The 17,219-nt window shown below is 49.3% G+C and overlaps 7 protein-coding genes across 7 annotated transcripts; 3 read left to right on the plus strand and 4 right to left on the minus strand.

Annotated features, from left to right (window-relative positions):
- Positions 1-153: 153 nt before the first annotated feature.
- On the plus strand, positions 154-4,869 carry BO83DRAFT_417889 (ABC transporter ATP-binding protein). The gene is made up of 11 exons (XM_025534787.1): positions 154-511; positions 560-637; positions 689-804; positions 875-929; positions 976-1,577; positions 1,624-2,218; positions 2,264-2,828; positions 2,883-3,055; positions 3,107-3,636; positions 3,689-4,661; positions 4,721-4,869. Exons 1-11 carry the CDS (start codon positions 350-352, stop codon positions 4,745-4,747), a joined length of 3,876 nt encoding a protein of 1,291 aa, XP_025387282.1. The 5' UTR covers positions 154-349; the 3' UTR covers positions 4,748-4,869.
- Positions 4,870-5,803: 934 nt separating this feature from the next.
- On the minus strand, positions 5,804-7,374 carry BO83DRAFT_438121 (uncharacterized protein). Its single transcript, XM_025536067.1, has 3 exons — positions 7,214-7,374; positions 6,326-7,148; positions 5,804-6,284 (listed from the first exon to the last, which is right to left on the minus strand). Exons 1-3 carry the CDS (start codon positions 7,348-7,350, stop codon positions 5,835-5,837), a joined length of 1,410 nt encoding a protein of 469 aa, XP_025387283.1. The 5' UTR covers positions 7,351-7,374; the 3' UTR covers positions 5,804-5,834.
- Positions 7,375-8,026: 652 nt separating this feature from the next.
- Positions 8,027-8,614, minus strand: BO83DRAFT_427901 (uncharacterized protein; the record flags this gene model as incomplete). The annotated part of the gene is made up of 1 exon (XM_025535377.1): positions 8,027-8,614. The coding sequence occupies one exon, from the start codon at positions 8,612-8,614 to the stop codon at positions 8,027-8,029; it is 588 nt and encodes a 195-aa protein (XP_025387284.1).
- A 750-nt stretch (positions 8,615-9,364) lies between these two features.
- Positions 9,365-10,409, plus strand: BO83DRAFT_379183 (alpha/beta hydrolase). The gene has a single exon (XM_025531443.1). It carries the CDS (start codon positions 9,411-9,413, stop codon positions 10,368-10,370), a length of 960 nt encoding a protein of 319 aa, XP_025387285.1. The 5' UTR covers positions 9,365-9,410; the 3' UTR covers positions 10,371-10,409.
- Positions 10,410-10,548: 139 nt separating this feature from the next.
- On the minus strand, positions 10,549-12,478 carry BO83DRAFT_446853 (MDR family MFS transporter; the record flags this gene model as incomplete). Its single annotated transcript, XM_025536620.1, has 5 exons — positions 10,549-11,291; positions 11,345-11,525; positions 11,590-11,925; positions 11,983-12,264; positions 12,317-12,478. The coding sequence occupies 5 exons, from the start codon at positions 12,476-12,478 to the stop codon at positions 10,549-10,551; spliced, it is 1,704 nt and encodes a 567-aa protein (XP_025387286.1).
- A 423-nt stretch (positions 12,479-12,901) lies between these two features.
- Positions 12,902-14,989, plus strand: BO83DRAFT_417893 (Zn(II)2Cys6 transcription factor; the record flags this gene model as incomplete). Its single annotated transcript, XM_025534788.1, has 3 exons — positions 12,902-13,296; positions 13,351-13,378; positions 13,436-14,989. The coding sequence occupies 3 exons, from the start codon at positions 12,902-12,904 to the stop codon at positions 14,987-14,989; spliced, it is 1,977 nt and encodes a 658-aa protein (XP_025387287.1).
- Positions 14,990-15,236: 247 nt separating this feature from the next.
- BO83DRAFT_417894 (uncharacterized protein) lies at positions 15,237-16,227 on the minus strand. Its single transcript, XM_025534789.1, has one exon. The coding sequence runs from the start codon at positions 16,138-16,140 to the stop codon at positions 15,487-15,489; it is 654 nt and encodes a 217-aa protein (XP_025387288.1). The 5' UTR covers positions 16,141-16,227; the 3' UTR covers positions 15,237-15,486.
- Positions 16,228-17,219: the final 992 nt, after the last annotated feature.

Genomic DNA, 17,219 nt, shown 5'->3' on the forward strand with positions numbered 1-17,219 from the left:
CAGCCTGCTTTGACCACCCGGGATTAGGAAATCCCCGCATGTCCGCAGCGTCGATCGGCTCCACTTTTCCAAGGAGTCAATGTCTTTCCTCGTCGAGTCATCGCCTGGCAACTCAGATCCTCCTCGTAAACAAGATGCCACTTAGACCTTTTAGGCAGGCTAGGTCCTTGCATGCATACGTCGTCACTGATCCAGGGTCAGCCCGCTGTGGCCTGGACCTGCTTCTGGTTGCAGACTGAACCTCTGGCCAGCAAGGGTTTCTCCCCTATAAATCACAGCTCGCCCTCATACACTACCATGCTTCGTTTAGTCGACAATACTCTAGCCTGCACTCGCACAGGCATACACAATGGGCGACTCACAAGGAAGTCCGACCGGGCAAAGCCCGACGAAGAAGCCACGCGAAGACACCATCGTCATCGGAGATCAAGAAAAGCCAAGCTCGGTCGATGAAAAGGACACGGAGGAGCAGAAGAAGAGCGAGGAAAATGCATCGCTGGGAAATTACATGGTATGGATTCTCTGGCTTCCACACTGTTTCGTCGCTTACTGTCTACAGAGGCTGCTTTCCTATACCAATTCTACTGATCGCGTGATCCTTGCAATCGCCATGGTATGCGCGATCGGATCTGGAGTGGTATGTGCATATAGATTATACCGGAGATATTAGACCTAACGCATTGTATAGCCGCTTCCCCTGATGAATATCGTGTTCGGCAGCCTGGTCGGAGAATTCAATGGATACTTTTCGGCGGGAACATCGGTGACAGAGGCGGAATTCAAAGCGTCTGTGAGCAGACTGAGGTAAGATCCTATGCAAATGAAAGATAGAGCTTCCTAGGTATCACGGGCTAACTTAATGAATTAACGACAGCTTATATATTGTCTACCTATTTATCGGCAAATTTACTTTGACATATTTCTCCATGGTAAGCATGCGTGTGTGACGAACCGGAGTAATTGCTGACCTGCTAGTACTGTTTCCGCGTCATTGGTCTTCGAGTTTCAGCCACACTGCGACACGATTACATGCAGACGCTCTTCGCCCAGCCGATCAGTAAGCTCGATCAGGTATCAGTGGGCGCTGTAACCAACACGATCACCACCCTGTCCAATTCCATCCAGCAGAGCATTTCGGATAAACTCGCCATTCTCTTTCAATCCGTTGCCCTGCTCTTGGCAGCATACATCATCGCGTTCAAATATTCATGGGCCTTGACACTTGTCACCAGTTCTGCACTCCTGTTTATCCTAATCGCTGTCAGCATAACACTACCTCGCTTAACGCAAGCCCAGCAAAGTGTCGACAAGGCAGATGAGAAGCAGTCATCCATCGCAGCGGAGGTATTTAGCTCGGTGCGGACAGTGGTATCCCTGGGAGCGGAAGGGAACCTGGCCATAAAATATGCCCTTTGGGTTGAAGAAGCGCGTAAACGAGGCCGAAAGATGTCTGTCTTCTTGGGATTGCAGTTCGGGCTCATTTTTTTTGCCATGTATTCGAGTTATTCCTTAGCCTTTTGGTTTGGACTGAAGTTGTTCCGCGACGGACACATAGGGAGCATTAACACGGTCATCACGTGAGTACATTCGCCGAGGTTTGGTTCCTGTGCTAATCGACGATAGTGTATTCTTCTCGGTCATGGTGGCAGTGAGTGTTATGGGAAACATTGCCTCGCCTTTGATCATTATATCCAAGGCAGCTAGTGCGGCGGGTGCATTCTTTGAGATGCTGGATTCCGAAAAGATCGACGCTAGCGGTCTTGGTGGATCCGATGCTTCGGCGGAGGTGGACATAGTCCTCGAAAATATTCACTTCGCATACCCTTCCCGACCAGACACCAAAGCTCTGAATGGGCTTAATGCTCGATTTCAGCGGGGAAAGACAACGGCGTTGGTGGGTCCCTCGGGTTCGGGGAAAAGTACGATCGTGGCTCTACTTGAGCGATGGTATCAGCTGAGCGGAACCAGCGATAAAGATCAAGGAGCGATCTATGTGGGTGAACATAATGTGAATGACTTGGATCTAAAGTGGTGGAGGTCCCAGGTCGGGCTGGTACAACAGGAGCCAGTTCTTTTCAACGACACTATTTTTAACAACATCTCCCTTGGGCTAATAGGTACGAAGTGGGAGCATGAGAGCCATGAGAAAAAGAAAGCACTCATTGAAAATGCGTGTCGAGAGGCTTTCGCAGATGAATTCATTCAACGGCTGCCCAAGGTATGATCAAGACAATCCCCTTAGTATCAAATCTGACGTTTCCAGGGATATGACACTCCAGTTGGCGAGAATGGTACCAAGTTAAGTGGTGGACAGAGGCAACGACTTGCGATAGCCCGCAGCATTGTGCGCCAACCGTCTATCCTGATATTGGACGAAGCAACGAGTGCGATCGATGTGCGCAGCGAGAAGATTGTCCAGGCAGCCCTTGATCGGCTCTCTCGCAATCGTACTACAATTGTCATCGCTCACAGACTGTCGACCATCCGACAAGCCGACCATATTATTGTGATGAAGGGTGGTGTGGACATCGAACAGGGTACTCATGAGGACCTTCTCAAAATCGACGGTGGAGTCTACAGTGGCCTTGTCAATGCTCAGAAAGTGGAGCTCTTGGATGATGACACGGCCACCAGCGACATAACCGAAGAATTGAAGGAAGATCTCGAACCTGCAGACGAACTTGTTCGAATGTCTACGAACCAGGATGGCAAGCAGTCGACAACGAAGAACAAGGGCTTTTTCGGCAGCATCGGACTATTCCTATATGAACAGAGGGCACTTTGGAGATTTTACATTCCAGTCGTGGCTAGCGCGGCTGGAGCCGGAGGTAAGCCCGCTCCAATTCGCGTTGCCAATACAGACTAACGAAGAATGCTGGTAGCTGCGTTTCCACTCCAAAGTTGGTTGTTTGCGAAACTTATCGCGGTGTTTCAACTGACTGGTCAGAGTCTGGCACACGCAGCCAACTTCTGGGCGTTGATGTTTTTCATTCTGGCGCTAGGGACAGCTGCATCCTACGGACTTATGGGATATTCTTCAAACAGGTTCTCCTTTGTAAGAACTACTCCACAAACCCAGAAAATTTAGAAGCTAACTCTTCCGCAGGAAGTATCCTCCTTCTATCGAACGCAATATTTTCACAACGTGCTCAACAAGCCTATTCCATTCCACGATCAGATCGCAAACGCTTCTGGCTCCCTCGTCTCTCGGCTAGCGACAGACCCGAAGCAAGTACAAGAGATAGTCGGGATAAACGGTGCATTCCCACTGTCATCCATTTTCAGCATTTTGGGATGTATTATCATCGCGTTCACATTCGGTTGGAAGCTCAGTCTCGTTGCTGTCTTCGCAGCACTGCCATGCACGTTCCTTGCAGCGTTCATGCGCATTCGCTACGAAATTCAATTCGAGGCAATGAACGCCAAGGTCTACTCCGGAAGTTCGCAATTCGCAGCTGAAGCCATAGACGCTTTCCGTACCGTCTCAGCTTTGACAATGGAAGATGTGATCCTGGACCGGTATTCCAACCTCCTACGGGACCAGCAAACGAAAGCCTTCCGAAAGGCCTGGTACGCCACCCTTATTTTCGCATTCTCTGACAGTGTCGAGCTGTGCGCCATGGCACTCACATTCTGGTAAGTTCTCCATAACCAACCGTCCAACACTGCATCTAACAAAATTCGACAGGTACGGCGGCCAACTCCTCGCGTCCCGAGAATACCAACCGACCGACTTCTTCGTGATCTACATCGCAATCATCCAAGGCGGCCAATCCGCCGGCCAATTTTTCAGTTTCGGATCGAACGTCGCGCAAGCCATAGCAGCCGCAAACCGCATACTAAGCCTCCGTCCAAATAAAGCCGAACAACAAGAAGCCCAAATCGTCAAATCCCAGCCCGAGTCCCTCCGAACCCACTCCGGGGCCAACATCGAATTCACCAACGTCGCATTCCGCTACCCCAGCCAAGACACCCCCTTATTCACGAACCTCAACGTCAAAATCGAAAGTGGCCAATTCGTCGCCTTCGTCGGCCCATCCGGCTGCGGAAAAACAACCGTCATATCCCTCCTCGAACGATTCTACACCCCTTACCAAGGAACCGTCCTCATCAATGGCAACGACATCCACTCCATCGACGCCTCATACTACCGCCGCTCGATATCCCTCGTAGCACAAGAACCCCGCCTCTTCGAAGGCACTATCCGCGATAACATCACCCTCGGACTGAACGAATCCGAATATACCGAGGACAATCTGATCCAAGCGTGCAAGGACGCAGAGATCCACGACTTCATCACCTCCCTCCCGGAGGGATACTCCACTGATCTTGGGATCAAGGCCCAGACGTCCATGAGTGGAGGACAGCGTCAACGCATGTGCATTGCAAGGGCGTTGCTGCGCAAACCATCACTTCTTCTGCTTGATGAAGCGACATCGAGTCTTGACTCGCAGTCTGAGAAGGTCGTGCAGGCGGCGATGGAGCGCTTGGCTGCGAAACGGTGTATGACGATTGTGGCGGTCGCGCATAGATTGGCTACTATTCAGAAAGCGGATACGATATTTGTCTTTGGGGAGAGTCGGAGTGGTTATGGGTCGAGGGTCGTCGAGCAGGGGAGTCATCAGGAGCTGTTGCGGAATAAGGGAACGTATTGGCAGATGGTGAGTTCTGATTCATGATCGATGTTTGCTGTGTGTTTGTGGTTGCTAATTGTTTGCAGTGTCAGGAGAACGCGCTCGATCGGTGATTGTATCCTACACGGTTTCATTTAGTATACATTTTGGTACATATTTGGGACAACGTGCCGCTGCGGAGTTGGTGGATCATTCGATTAGATGGTAGTCGGAGTAGATAATTTGCTAATAGAACTAATACCCCTTTCAATATAGACTATGTTGCTATACACCCTCCAACCACGAACCACAGTATTGTCAAATACCCCTCTACGGGGATCATAAGAATCCTCCTGTATACACACACACAGCCCACCATCTCCCAAGAAAAAGACAGGAACAAAAATAAAACTCGTACCCAATTCATCAAACCACCGCTTAGTGGCTTCCTGCAACTCCGTAGACCGTCCCCGTCACAACCATTTTATCGCATAGAGACGAATCCCGAATACAGCTACTCGCGCACATCCGCCTGAGACACAAAATTAGGGTTAGTAGACCCTGTGATCCCTCCGATCTGCTTTAAACGCTCTTCGGCAATTCTGCTGTGTTGAACAGCTGCATGCCGATCGTCTCTTGACTCCGAGAACTGACACCTCATCTAGAGCCAATGCCGCCGCACTCCCATTGCAAGCAGGCGCGTTCAACCAGCTAGGCCAATAGGAATAAACTGGCGAAGATCTGAATCCGATGACTTGTAGGATTCGGGAACCGTGGCATGCATAGCAGATCAACAAATGCATCAACTTGCGATACCATTTGAACTGCTGTTCAACTGACTTGAAGATGGTGGATACTAAGGTTTAGCCGGGTGTGACCGTCGTGCGGTCCGATCTATTTGTGGAGCAAGCTAGTGCCAAAGGAAAGATTGGGTCCATGGAATGGGAAATTGCCTGATGATTACTGCGTGAGATGACATGAATCGCTAGAGACAGAACGGTTGCCTGTGCCTGCACTTTCTGCGCGCGATTTGCACCTTTCGCAAAAAATGCTTGCATCAACATTTCCAACTATACTATATACAGCCGGCTTACTGCTTTCTACTAGTTAGGATCGCTATCTCATAGAAAAGTGGACATTTTATTTATTCTTCGTGAGTCATTTCGGACATTGTAGTGAGATCGTCGGTTCAGCTCGTCCGGACGCTAGCGTTCGTGATTGCTAAAAGAACGAAATCGATTCTGCCTTCCACTTGGGAGCCCACTTGTTGGGTGTGCCAGCAACAGGATTCGATGGTGTATTCGAGTTTCCAGACAGTTGAGCGCTCGGGTTGCCAGACGATAGTGTATTCGGGTTACCGGATTTCTTCTTGCCTCCCCTCTTCTTTTTTGACTTCTTGTGGGGGCTCGAATCATCGCCGGGGGCATTCTCTGGTGTTTGCGCTCCGCTCCTTGGGTGGAATTTTGAATTCGGATCTGGCTTATCGAACGAGGCTTTCTCTGGCTGTATCTCTTCGTCTGGCTGTGTTGCTTTCTCTGGCTGCGTCGTCTTCTCTGGCTGAGGAGCTTTCTCCAGATGTACCGGGGCCGCTTTTTCCGGAACGGGCTTTGAACATGTCGCAGGCTTTGAAGTCTCCTTTAGTGTGGGTCCCGGCTCTGACTTTGCCTCTGTCTTTGTAAAGTTGGTTCCGGTGCAAACCTTTGATACCTCACTGGCTGCGGTGACCGGAAGGTAAATGAGAGAGGTGAAGCTGGAGCAGGAGATGGAGACTTGGGTTTCTCTTCTGGTAGTTCAAGCACGGTGTCGGGGGGTGTAGAATCCTTGACACCCCCATCCGAGCCATCCACGCTAGCTTCCGGGTCGCTCTTAGTGTCATTGCTGTCAGAAACAAGAGTTGTCTGGTCAGTAGAAGCATCCTCGTCAGACACGAAGGCAGCACGGCTGGCTGCTGGGCCGTTGGTAGTCGCCTTGGTCAACCTGGCAATGCTCCCGGAGTAGATCTTCAAGACGATATCCAGTACAAATTGATCGAATTTTGCATCGCTTCCCACACCATACTTCAGAATATCGTTTCTGAACTGTTCTTCTCCGGCTTTGAACGCTCCAGCAAGTTGATCGTACACGAACTCCTCAAACCACTTTTTACCAGTGAACATAGTAGCATACACCTCCCGCGCAATCTTGAGTAGTTCCAGTGTTGACACGGAGTCGACAAAGGTATGCATATAGCGCTGTGCGTGATCCAGCAGTCCCTGGATCTGGTGTCGCTGAGCCATGTGGAAGGCGTACACGCTGCGTTTGAATTCCCGAGCTCGGGCTTTGGAGGGAGGGACGTTAGGAGATGCGGCGAGGGTTTCATAATCCCCAGTGTAGAGATAGTGAATGAAGGTATGTCCAATGTCGGCGTACATTTCTTCGAGGGCGAATTCCTTCATGTAGGCGAATTTCAAGTTGGGGATTTTGAGGACGTAGTATTCGGGTATAGCGTAGGTGGTACGGCCGATTGTAATGTGGTTGACAGGACTGGCGTAGGGACTGTAGTGCTTCGGTCAGTGTTGGCTCGTATGCAACATATGTAAGTGTCTCAATGGCCTAGCTACCTGTCACGAGGCTGGGGATAGTCTGTGATCGTTTTGGGAGGCGATTCCGGATCTGAGAAGACATTTTGGGTCGGCTTCTTTGGCGCAGTGCCAAAGAGATTGCACAATGGACTGTCCGCTGGGAATATCTTTGCCATTGTGTATGCCGACTGTTGTGAGAGACAGACAGACGTGGAAGGATTGATGTGAGGGATGGCGATTCAAAACAAAGACCGACCAGATCCCTGGTTAGCCAGGCAATATAGACTCACCGCCTGGATCAACCGAGTTTCGGGCCCTCGCCGCCTGCCGCGATAGGGAAGGTGCGTGTTTACCACCTGCAGAATGATCTTATCTCGTGAATCCCGAGGTTGAGCCCGTACCTGAACTTGAAGTCGCTGCTCTGTCTATCGTTTACATAAAATCAGTTGTACATTCTCTTCTGATCATCTTTCAGCAAGCACTATGAAGTTTTTAATGGTCGTTTCCGAGAAAATTTAAGCATTTTTCAGATCTCTCGGAAAATCCGTGACGCGTTATTTATCAGCTGCCCCAGGCATACTTCTCCACAATATCTTATTTGCCTATTTCGGAAAGAAACCGCATCGATAAGACGGTATGTAAATGGTTTTGATTTCATACCAATACATCAATACAGCATTTGGCGTCTTATGCTAGTAGTACTAGGCGGATATCATTATTTCGACATGCTCTTCGATTACACTTGTATGTGGAAAGGGGTCTTCAATAGCTTACTGACTCGAATGCTTCATGCTACAACAAATCCAAAGTTATAATGAACCAGAATATATCGACAACCATAATCGCACTTCCTCACTGCGTAATACTCCGTACAAACTCCTCCACCTCCCTCCCAACAACTGCCTCCCTAACCAAATTCCCCATCGACTCCACAACCCAAGTCTGACAATCCCTCTGCACCACCCTCCTCCCAACCCCAACTCCATTCGCTCCCAACCCTCCCTCCTCACCAACACTATTCAACGACTTCCCCGGCACCTTTACCTCATACAAAATCCTCTCAAAGGCACAACTCGGCACGTTCTCAATCCTTTCCGGTCCCTCCATCAGCTTCTGATCAAAATACTTCCCGTCCACCCACTGCAATGGGATCCGCTTCGTCGGAATATCCGGACCGGTACGGAGATTGTGGCTGCGCTTGATCTCGAAGATGAACCCGTTGCGCACGTCTCCAGTTGCGTGGATCTTATCTCCGACCAGGGGATCATCTGGAGACGAGATCCAGTATGCCCAGTGGTCTTTGAAGGGGTGGCCGTTGAAGATGTGCAGCTCGAGGAGCAGGGAGTCTTTGGGGCCGGTGGGAGGGACGGTGGGTGGTGGTGGGGTGTTTCTTTGTGCTTGAGTTGTTGGTGGGGGGATGGGTGGTGGGATGAAGGACATAGTATTGATTGAGTATTGTAGCTTGTATACACTATGTACTTCGAGCAGTAGTGTGATAGTGTCTAGTGTAAGATTTGAAAGCGGCATAGGGACTACAAAGGCGTGCCTGTAGCTGGCGCAATCATGCGCTGTTGCCTGGGTAAGCGCAAGGTGTGATTGAGTGATCGTCATTCATACAGGAGTAGCGATATAACAAAAAGGGTGCGAATAAGATCTGACTGTACTTCTGTTAATCAAAGTAACTCACACCTTCCGCATCTCAACCACCCCCTTTCCAAACTCCGGATACACCTGAAACGTCACCCTAGCTTGAGCTAATGCCATAAGGACAAATTGAGTCTCTCCGAAATTAGCGAAGTATTTCTAGAGGAGGATTGGGACTCCTGCCGCACAACAATAAACTGATAGGCAATGGGCTATATGATCACCTAAAAGCAGATGACTACAGTACACTAATCACGGTCGGCCATCGGGTCATTAATTATTAAGGATGAGTCCGAACTAGACCTGAACTCGTTAGCCTCTCATCCTTCGGGATGGAATCTCACCATCACGGAGACATTCCGGAGCGATGATTTGCCCGCACTCTATCAGTCCTGAGTGGATCGGACACATTACCCGCCAATGCCCTAAGCAGGATGACCAAGAATATGCCCGAGCAGGGATATTCACTCCGAATACATACAGAAACCAGATGTATATAAAGAGAACATTAGACATCATACAAAACATTATCACTCAACACCAAGACAATCACACAGTTAGAACTTCACACCATCCAAACTACACTACCAAAATGTCCCCAATCACCCGCCCACCACTCCACCCCACCCTCTCCGCCATTCACCAAACCATCCCAACCATGGATATCAGCACGCCTGAAAAACGCCGCGTCTACCGTGACTACCTGACCACAAACTTCACACTCGAAAACACCCTCAAGGGCCATGAATCCACCATTGCCTACCAAGAAGTCGACATCCCGGGTCCCGCCAGTCCCCTGCGCGCCACCATCTTCCGCCCAAAGCATACCACCTTAGACGTCTCCTCCACCCCAGGGATCCTGCACATGCACGGCGGCGGCCACTCCACCGGAAACCGCTTCATGGGCTTCACCGTGCTGGACTGGGTTGAATCCCTCGGCGCAGTGATCATGACAGCCGAGTACCGTCTCGCGCCGGAGCATCCTCAGCCTGCGCAGTTGGAGGATAGCTATGCGGCGTTGAAGTGGATGAGTGAGCATGCAGATGATCTAGGGTTCAATCCATCCAAGTTGGTGATATGTGGTGGCTCAGCGGGAGGTAACCTCGCCGCTGGCCTGAGCCTCTTAGCAAGAGACCGCGCGGGACCCGCGATCAAAGGCCAAGTACTGATGTACCCCTGGGTAGACGACAGCGTGGAGTGGAACTCGATGGAGCAGTTCGGGGATATTGCGCCGTTGACGAAGGCGGATGCGGCGCAGGCGAGTGATTTTGCCTTCGGGGTGAATCGGGAGTTAGCCGATATGTATACGGTTCCGTTGAGAGCGGAGAGCTTTGTGGGACTGCCCGAGACGTTTATTGATGTTGGGGAGGCGGATGTGTTCCGTGATCAAGATCTTGCGTATGCGGCTAGGCTATGGAGAGATGGAGTCGCTACGGAGTTGCATGTTTGGCCTGGGTGCTGGCATGGGTTTGATGCTTTTGTGCCTGAGGCGGAGGTTAGTCGCAGGGCGAGGGAGGCGAGGTTGGGGTGGTTGAAGAGGTTGCTTGCTTGATGGGTTGGTAGTTGAGGATCTATGGTTATTTATGTTCTGAATTTGGTGTATATATTGTTTGATTTCTGTAAGAAGTATAGAAGGAGTTGTGATTTTCCATTTTGGGCTTCTAGCTGTCCTCGATGAATGGTAGAAACTGGAGGGAAGCAATGGGTCATCGATGTTCCTGGGCGACTGCTCAGATTTTACCGTCCCCATTCTTCTTCTCAATACCGCTATCATCTTCCATGTTTGTAGAAGCCCCCCCTTCACTTCCTTTCTCACTCTTCCGCTCAACATCAGGCTTGTTCTGCTTCACACTGCGCCATTCCATACAAACTGCACCGATGCTAGCAAGACAGGCCATGATAAGTCCTACCTGAAAGCACACGCGCAGAGAATTATTATAGGCTTTTAAAGCCTCATGTCGATATTTTTCAGGAATGAGGCTTAACACCTCCGTCGCACCCGAACTCTGAATCACCTGCGGAGTTATATTCAGACCCGGAATACGTGGAAGACGCCGAGCCAGCTGATTGGAAAGAACATTTTCACCAACAGAAGTAAAAATAGCTCCGAAAAGCTGCTGACCGAAGAACATAAGCGACGCTCCGATAGCGACATCCTTCCGGGGCAACACAGTTTGCACAGCAATGTTGTTGATCTGGGTTGATGAACCAAAGCCGTAGCCGTATAGAATCTGGTAACCAATCCATTTTGCTTCTGGGGTGTTCACATCCAAGGTGGTGATCAGACCGGCTCCGATTGATGTAAGACAAACACCAAAAATCAAGAAAGGCGTGTAGTATCCAATGCGGGAGATGAGTTGGCCGGTAACTATGGATGCTACAACCAATGGTATTATCGTTGGAAGGAGGTGTATACCACTGCTGACTGCCGAGACGCCTTCAATAGCTTGGAACCATATGGGAAAATAGTATACTAGTATGGTTATTGGTATGCGGTTTCTGCCAGTAAGCTGTGTGATGACTCACTGATGATCATTGTATGTGCGCCTTGGCAGCAGCTCACCCAGAAGCCGCTCGCAACACTACGCTGGAGGAGTATTCTAGGTGGTAGGATGGCCTGCTGTGGCTTCCAGATTTGGATACCCAGGAAGGTGATAAGAAGCACGAATGCAAGCACAAGCAGCGCGATGATTCTCCCATTGCTCCACTAGACAGTGTTAGAATTGCTTATAGCTTAGAAGTTTGCCCCAATGGAGAAGCGGTTAACTTACGTTATATGTGGTACCAGCCCACTGTAAGGCCAGGCATAGACAGACAACACCGGGAATAAGCGCGATCATTCCTAGTAGATTCAGCTGCCGCAGCTTCTCTTTCAGTGGTGTGTTGGTGGATGTTTGTGCCGGAACACGCAATAGAAAGAAGACGACAACGAAGACCACCCCACCAAGAGGAAGGTTGATGTAGAAACACCACCTCCATGTAACGTCGGTAGTAAAGACGCCACCAATCAACGGACCTGACACTGACGCGACCCCAAACACAGCCCCAAATAAGCCCTGGTACTTAGGACGCTTATGGAGCGGAACGGCATAGACAATAATGACCATCTAAATGGATATATTAGTAAAAGACGTTTTCATGATTAAAATGGTTGAACAACTCACGGCGCCAGATGAAATTCCACCAGCTCCCATCCCGGCAATGGCTCTGCCTATAATAAAGGTAATGGAACTCGGTGCAGCACCGCATAGGGCCGACCCCGCCTCGAACAGTATTATAGATGACATAAATACAGCCTTGATGTCGAAAGAACGGTACAGCTTGCCAAACATCAGCTGAAACGCACAGTTTGTCAGCGAATACGCCGTTCCGTACCAGCCAATATCGTCCGCTGAGTTGAATTCGTTGGTAATTTGAGGTATCGCTGTTGAAATAATCATGCGGTCCTGTGTATATGTCAGCTCAATATACTATATCAATCGGAGTATTGGAGAATACCAAAGACACGAGGAACATGCCAATCAACATGGATGTTATGATCATTGCAAGCCTTAGGCCCGAGGGATAGGTTGCTTCAGGCTGGGTGCTCCTGCGATCGTTGGCAGTTGTCTTGTCATCATCTTTGTGACCTTGGGTCCGGCTGTTGCTTTCAGTGGACATGTTGATTGTTGTGAACCGCTTGCAGATTCAAATGCTAGTACTACCTCAAGAAAGTAACTTAGAGACTGGACGAGCCCAGCATCACGTACTTCGAGAAATTTTCATGTCAGAATCAACCGAACGCGTTTCCTTTTAACTTATAGGTCGCCATCGTCGGCCGAGGAGTGGGGGTGTTCGAAGACATCTTTGTGAGGGTGCAGCTGTGGTATAGATGCCCTTCGGAAATGGAGCCGGCCGTCTCGGGATCCGAGACAAACCACGCTAAACCATTCTGGGACCCGAAGGCTCCGAATAACTCAATCTCGGGCATGAATCACCCGATTTGCCCTTTGAACACGTCTACTCCATACTATGAGGACAATATCCTGCCAAAATAAGCTTGAAACACTTATAAAAATAACAGCCTCAGTCTGTATCTAGGGGATGTTGTCCACTCCTCCATCTGGGCCTCCAGGCCCGAATCGACCGAAGCTCGCCTGTTCTCTCTGCGCTCGTCGCAAGGTGAAATGTGACAAGGGCGAGCCCTGCTCTAACTGCCTCAAGGCGCATGCTCAGTGTATATACGAAGCCCCTGCTTCACCTCGACCGCGGAAGAGGGCTGCTGATGAAGAGCTTCTCGCGCGACTAGCCCGCTACGAAGAACTCATGCGGAGCCACAATATCGATTTCTCCTCACACACCCACACCTGGATCCCTTCAAACCAGAAGTGTCAACCGAAGGAGAGTCATTCGGCTGGCTCACGCGCTGAGAAGATCAATGAGGCTAGTGTCCAAGAACCATCACTACTTACAGATGGCACGACTGCAGAAAGACAAAGGTAAGATATCCGGCAAACAGCAGGCAGTCTGCAATATGTTACTAATGGTGACAGATGTTTGTGGTCAGATCTCAGGCCAGAGGTTCGTGTTTCCGGTTACTACCATAATCGTATAATTCTAATAGCCCTTTGTAAACAGCTCAAGCATCCCCCTATCCAGAGCCTCGGACACAAGGATGACCCCGCCCTGTATCCTACTCCTTCCCTTGGAGAGGCTATTTCTGATACGCAAAGCATCCATGACTTCCATCCCGAGCCAAAACACATTTACCGGTTGTGGCAGATCTTCGTAGAAAGAGTTCACCCGATGACAAAGATCGTCCATGTGCCTACCCTGCAGCAGCGTGTCTTGGATACTAGCTGCAATTCATACTGCGCATCCAAGCCACTGACAGCTATCTTATTTGCTATCTATACTATTTCAATCACCTCTAGCTCACCCGGCGAATGTGAGACCTATTTTGGCTTGCAAAAGGCCGTTCTTTTGAGACAATACCGAACCGCAACTCTGCGTGCTCTCATTGCAGCAGACTTTCTCACAACCAGCGACCTCGAAGTACTACAGGCACTGGTATTATTCCTTTTCTCTAACCCAAGATGTGATTTAACAACCACCTTGTCCGGCGCCGCCCTTCGACTAGCCGAGAAAATGGGCCTACATCAAGACACATCTGACCCCAACATAACTTTCTTTGAGAAGGAAATGCGCATTCGTTTATGGTGGCAGCTCCGCGGCCTTGAAGCTCGGTGTCGCATTACCTCTACACCAGGGATGAAGCCACCACCATCTTCCGAGATAGGCGACGTCCGCCTCCCACTTAACGTCAACGACGTGGATCTGCACCCGGACATGACTGAGCCTCCTCTGGAACACGACGGTCCCACAGAAATGATGTGTGTCTTATTGAAAATGGAAGTTTCCAATTGGCGCCGACGCTCTCCGACGGCCACTCAGCTCATTGAAAGTGTGATGCAGGGCTCGGTCAAGTCTAAGGAGATAATCGAACTGGAGAGCAAGGCGGTTGACGAGCTCAACAACATATACTGTTGGAGGAATACCCGTAATTCTGATCCACACATCCCCCTTCATAGCCTTACTCAAGCCATGGCGAATCTATCAATCGCGCGGTTCAGGTTTAAAATTCATCATCCTCGCCGACGGTTCGGTGCAGCTGGCAACGAGATCTATATAACACGTGACGAACATGACATTCTGTTTGAATCAGCCCTGACATGGGTACAATCCATGATGGATATCAGAATCCGCAGCAAGTTTCCCTATTACTTGTTCACGCACTTCACGACAGATACCTACATGGACGCTTATATCCACATCCTGCTTGAGCTGCGGCAACGGCGCTCAAGGGACCGCGTAGCACTTGCATGGCAGCTGGTAGAGGACCTCTTCAGCGAACATCCTGAGCTTATCGATGACAGTAACCCTTTCTTTGTTTCGTTCACAGACTTGGTTTTGGATGCATGGGACTCTCGCAGTTACGGGCTGGATAAAAGTCATGGAGCTCTAGAAGCCATCACCACGCCTCGATTTATCCAACAACTCTTTGATAAGAAGCGTCACAATCGTCTGGGTGATCTGATTTCCAGCCTAAATTCGCAAAATCCTGGGGGTTTTGAGTTGCAGGACGAAGAGGATACCAGTTGGCTGTCTTGGGGAGACTTCCTTCAGTTGTGAGCACGAATATGCGAAGCTGTCAAACAAATAAATGAATGAAAACAATGAACGCAAATAATTTAATGACAACCACCTAATACACCGATGGCCGGGTCTATAGTTTCATCGATGTGTCGAATGTACACCTTTATAACCTACACAAGCTAACCTGTGGATGAAATGCTATTCTGAAATCTTGATAGGTACGTCTCCGGAGTTTAGTATAATCATTCTGAAGTAAAAACTACCAAGACATAGAATTGGCTTTGGCGAAATGAACTACTTACCCATAACCACACCACCAAACAACATTTTCGGTGCAAACAAACAGCTCCACCAATCGAAACAATCAAGAAACACAGATTTATATCCATAAACGTCTCGCTGACTCTAAGCAAGGACCTCCATAATCCAAATGCTAGTATTCCATTCTTTTAGACATTCATTGTCCGATCTTCATCGTAATCCGAAAGTTAGACGGCACAAGGTAACTCGGCAATGAGAACACGTCATCCAAGTCAGTCCTCCCTGCGGTGCTCGTAATCAAGAGCAGATTCTATGCTGTCGAAATCCCTGTCATATTCATGAGGAAGAAGTTCGATCAGTTTAACCCGCTTCGCAGCTTTCGTCGGCTGCTGCCCAACTTCGACCCACTTCCTGGTGTACCTGGCAACCTGTGCCGCAGAAATATTTGGACATATGCCAAAACAATCATCGAGTGCGACCTGCTCGCAGTATTCAACATGGCTGTGGATGAAGTCCGGGTATTTTACTTCAGGGTACCGAGTGATTATATTAATAGACTCATGTGGGTTATCTGAAACCACGAGGTATCTGTGAGCAGTGCTGACTTTCCAATTAACCTGCTTCCCAAGGTGTAGAAGGACATGATAGAGAACTCCGCCCTCCGTATGGTCCTCACGACATCCAAAAAACGTAGAAGAAGCGAGGGAATTCCGCTCCAACATCGCTCGAAACCCATTCACAAAATCATCTTCCTGCTCAAACGAAGAATCTGTGTAGGTAAGAAATATCCATCGACAATGTATCTTCTGGGAATGCTTCTTTTTGTCCGAAGGCCCTGATGTATGAGAAGAGGGCCTGGCCGGCACAACAGAGTGCGATTGAGACAAATCAGAGGTTGATTCCAGGTGGAAGCGACCGAAAGTCATTTTTCGTCTGTACGAATGATTTGTCTGAATGAGCAAGTTGTTTGTGTTGGACTATCCGTCCAAAGGATAATAGTGTCCAGGGCTGCCTTCGACTATTTATGCTCCTTGAAAAGCCCTGGCATTGCAGGAGTGGCCTAATTAGACAGTTTTCTCAGTCTCGCCCAAGAATTTCCTATTTGAGATGCCGCCGTAATATACCCCGCACTTTTCCCTTGGAATACAGAATTGATACTTGTGACTAAGCCAAAGTCAAAGACACTGTCCGATAACAAGGCCCCATCTGAACATACTTTCGTGTCCTTCCGTTATGTAATGTTATAGTCGTATTTTGGAGGTGCGGGGTAGTAGATGATGGCTCAGGTGTTGAGGCAGCTACTGACAATGAGTTGTGCCTGAGACACAACAGACAGTCTCACAGACCCACTCGTTATAACTTTGCCTTCTGTCTGTGAGACTTGAGACTCACAGAATTACCCCTTTAGGAGTAATTACAGAACCGGGATGATCCACGGGATATCGTGGAGGGGCCCCTCCGATAGGAGGCATCCCCCCTAGGGGGGAATTGTGGGGGTTTCTCGGGTAACGAGACAGTATTTACGGGCGGTGTCCAGCAGCAGAATTCCGAAAAGGAAATTCTTGGCAGTCTCACTGTATTTTTGTCGAGACTGGTGCTTGCCTTCCTATTCGGGACGAAGAGGGGTAGAGATTACCCCGCATTCCACGTAACAGTATAGTTCGCTGCAGGGGGCAGCGACAGCACATAAGTAGGCGGTAGTCCTACTCGCCCGGCAGGTATAACGGGTTCTTTTTCTGTTGTGAGTATGATATCTCTGTTTACATTGAGTTGTTCTGTAAATTGGTAGGCGACACTATGGAGCCTCCTATCTCTGTCTCAGACATATTGGAAATTGACGTTGCGCAAAAGCAACGTACTGCGGACGCTTATTGTCGTGCTATAAGGATAAACTGACTTCTTCATAATTATCCTCTTCTTCTATAGTTTGGTGCCCCTGGTATGTATACCATGACTTCTAAAATTTCAAGCAACTAGGAGCGTGACGAAGTTTTTTCATCTATTT

Source organism: Aspergillus eucalypticola (assembly GCF_003184535.1).
Source record: "Aspergillus eucalypticola CBS 122712 chromosome Unknown BO83scaffold_15, whole genome shotgun sequence".
NCBI classification, from domain to species: Eukaryota; Fungi; Ascomycota; class Eurotiomycetes; order Eurotiales; family Aspergillaceae; genus Aspergillus; species Aspergillus eucalypticola.

Excerpts from the sequence above, each read along its gene's own strand:
- BO83DRAFT_417889 (XM_025534787.1), top strand. The coding sequence starts at position 350 with ATGGGCGACTCACAAGGAAGTCCGACCGGGCAAAGCCCGACGAAGAAG. Across the intron at positions 512-559 it reads CATCGCTGGGAAATTACATG|AGGCTGCTTTCCTATACCAA; the intron begins GTATGGATTCTC and ends TACTGTCTACAG. Across the intron at positions 2,219-2,263 it reads TCATTCAACGGCTGCCCAAG|GGATATGACACTCCAGTTGG; the intron begins GTATGATCAAGA and ends TGACGTTTCCAG.
- BO83DRAFT_438121 (XM_025536067.1), bottom strand. The coding sequence starts at position 7,350 with ATGGCAAAGATATTCCCAGCGGACAGTCCATTGTGCAATCTCTTTGGC. Across the intron at positions 7,149-7,213 it reads TATCCCCAGCCTCGTGACAG|TCCCTACGCCAGTCCTGTCA; the intron begins GTAGCTAGGCCA and ends GAAGCACTACAG. Across the intron at positions 6,285-6,325 it reads CCTTCCGGTCACCGCAGCCA|ACAGAGGCAAAGTCAGAGCC; the intron begins GTGAGGTATCAA and ends AACTTTACAAAG.
- BO83DRAFT_379183 (XM_025531443.1), top strand. The coding sequence starts at position 9,411 with ATGTCCCCAATCACCCGCCCACCACTCCACCCCACCCTCTCCGCCATT.
- BO83DRAFT_417894 (XM_025534789.1), bottom strand. The coding sequence starts at position 16,140 with ATGACTTTCGGTCGCTTCCACCTGGAATCAACCTCTGATTTGTCTCAA.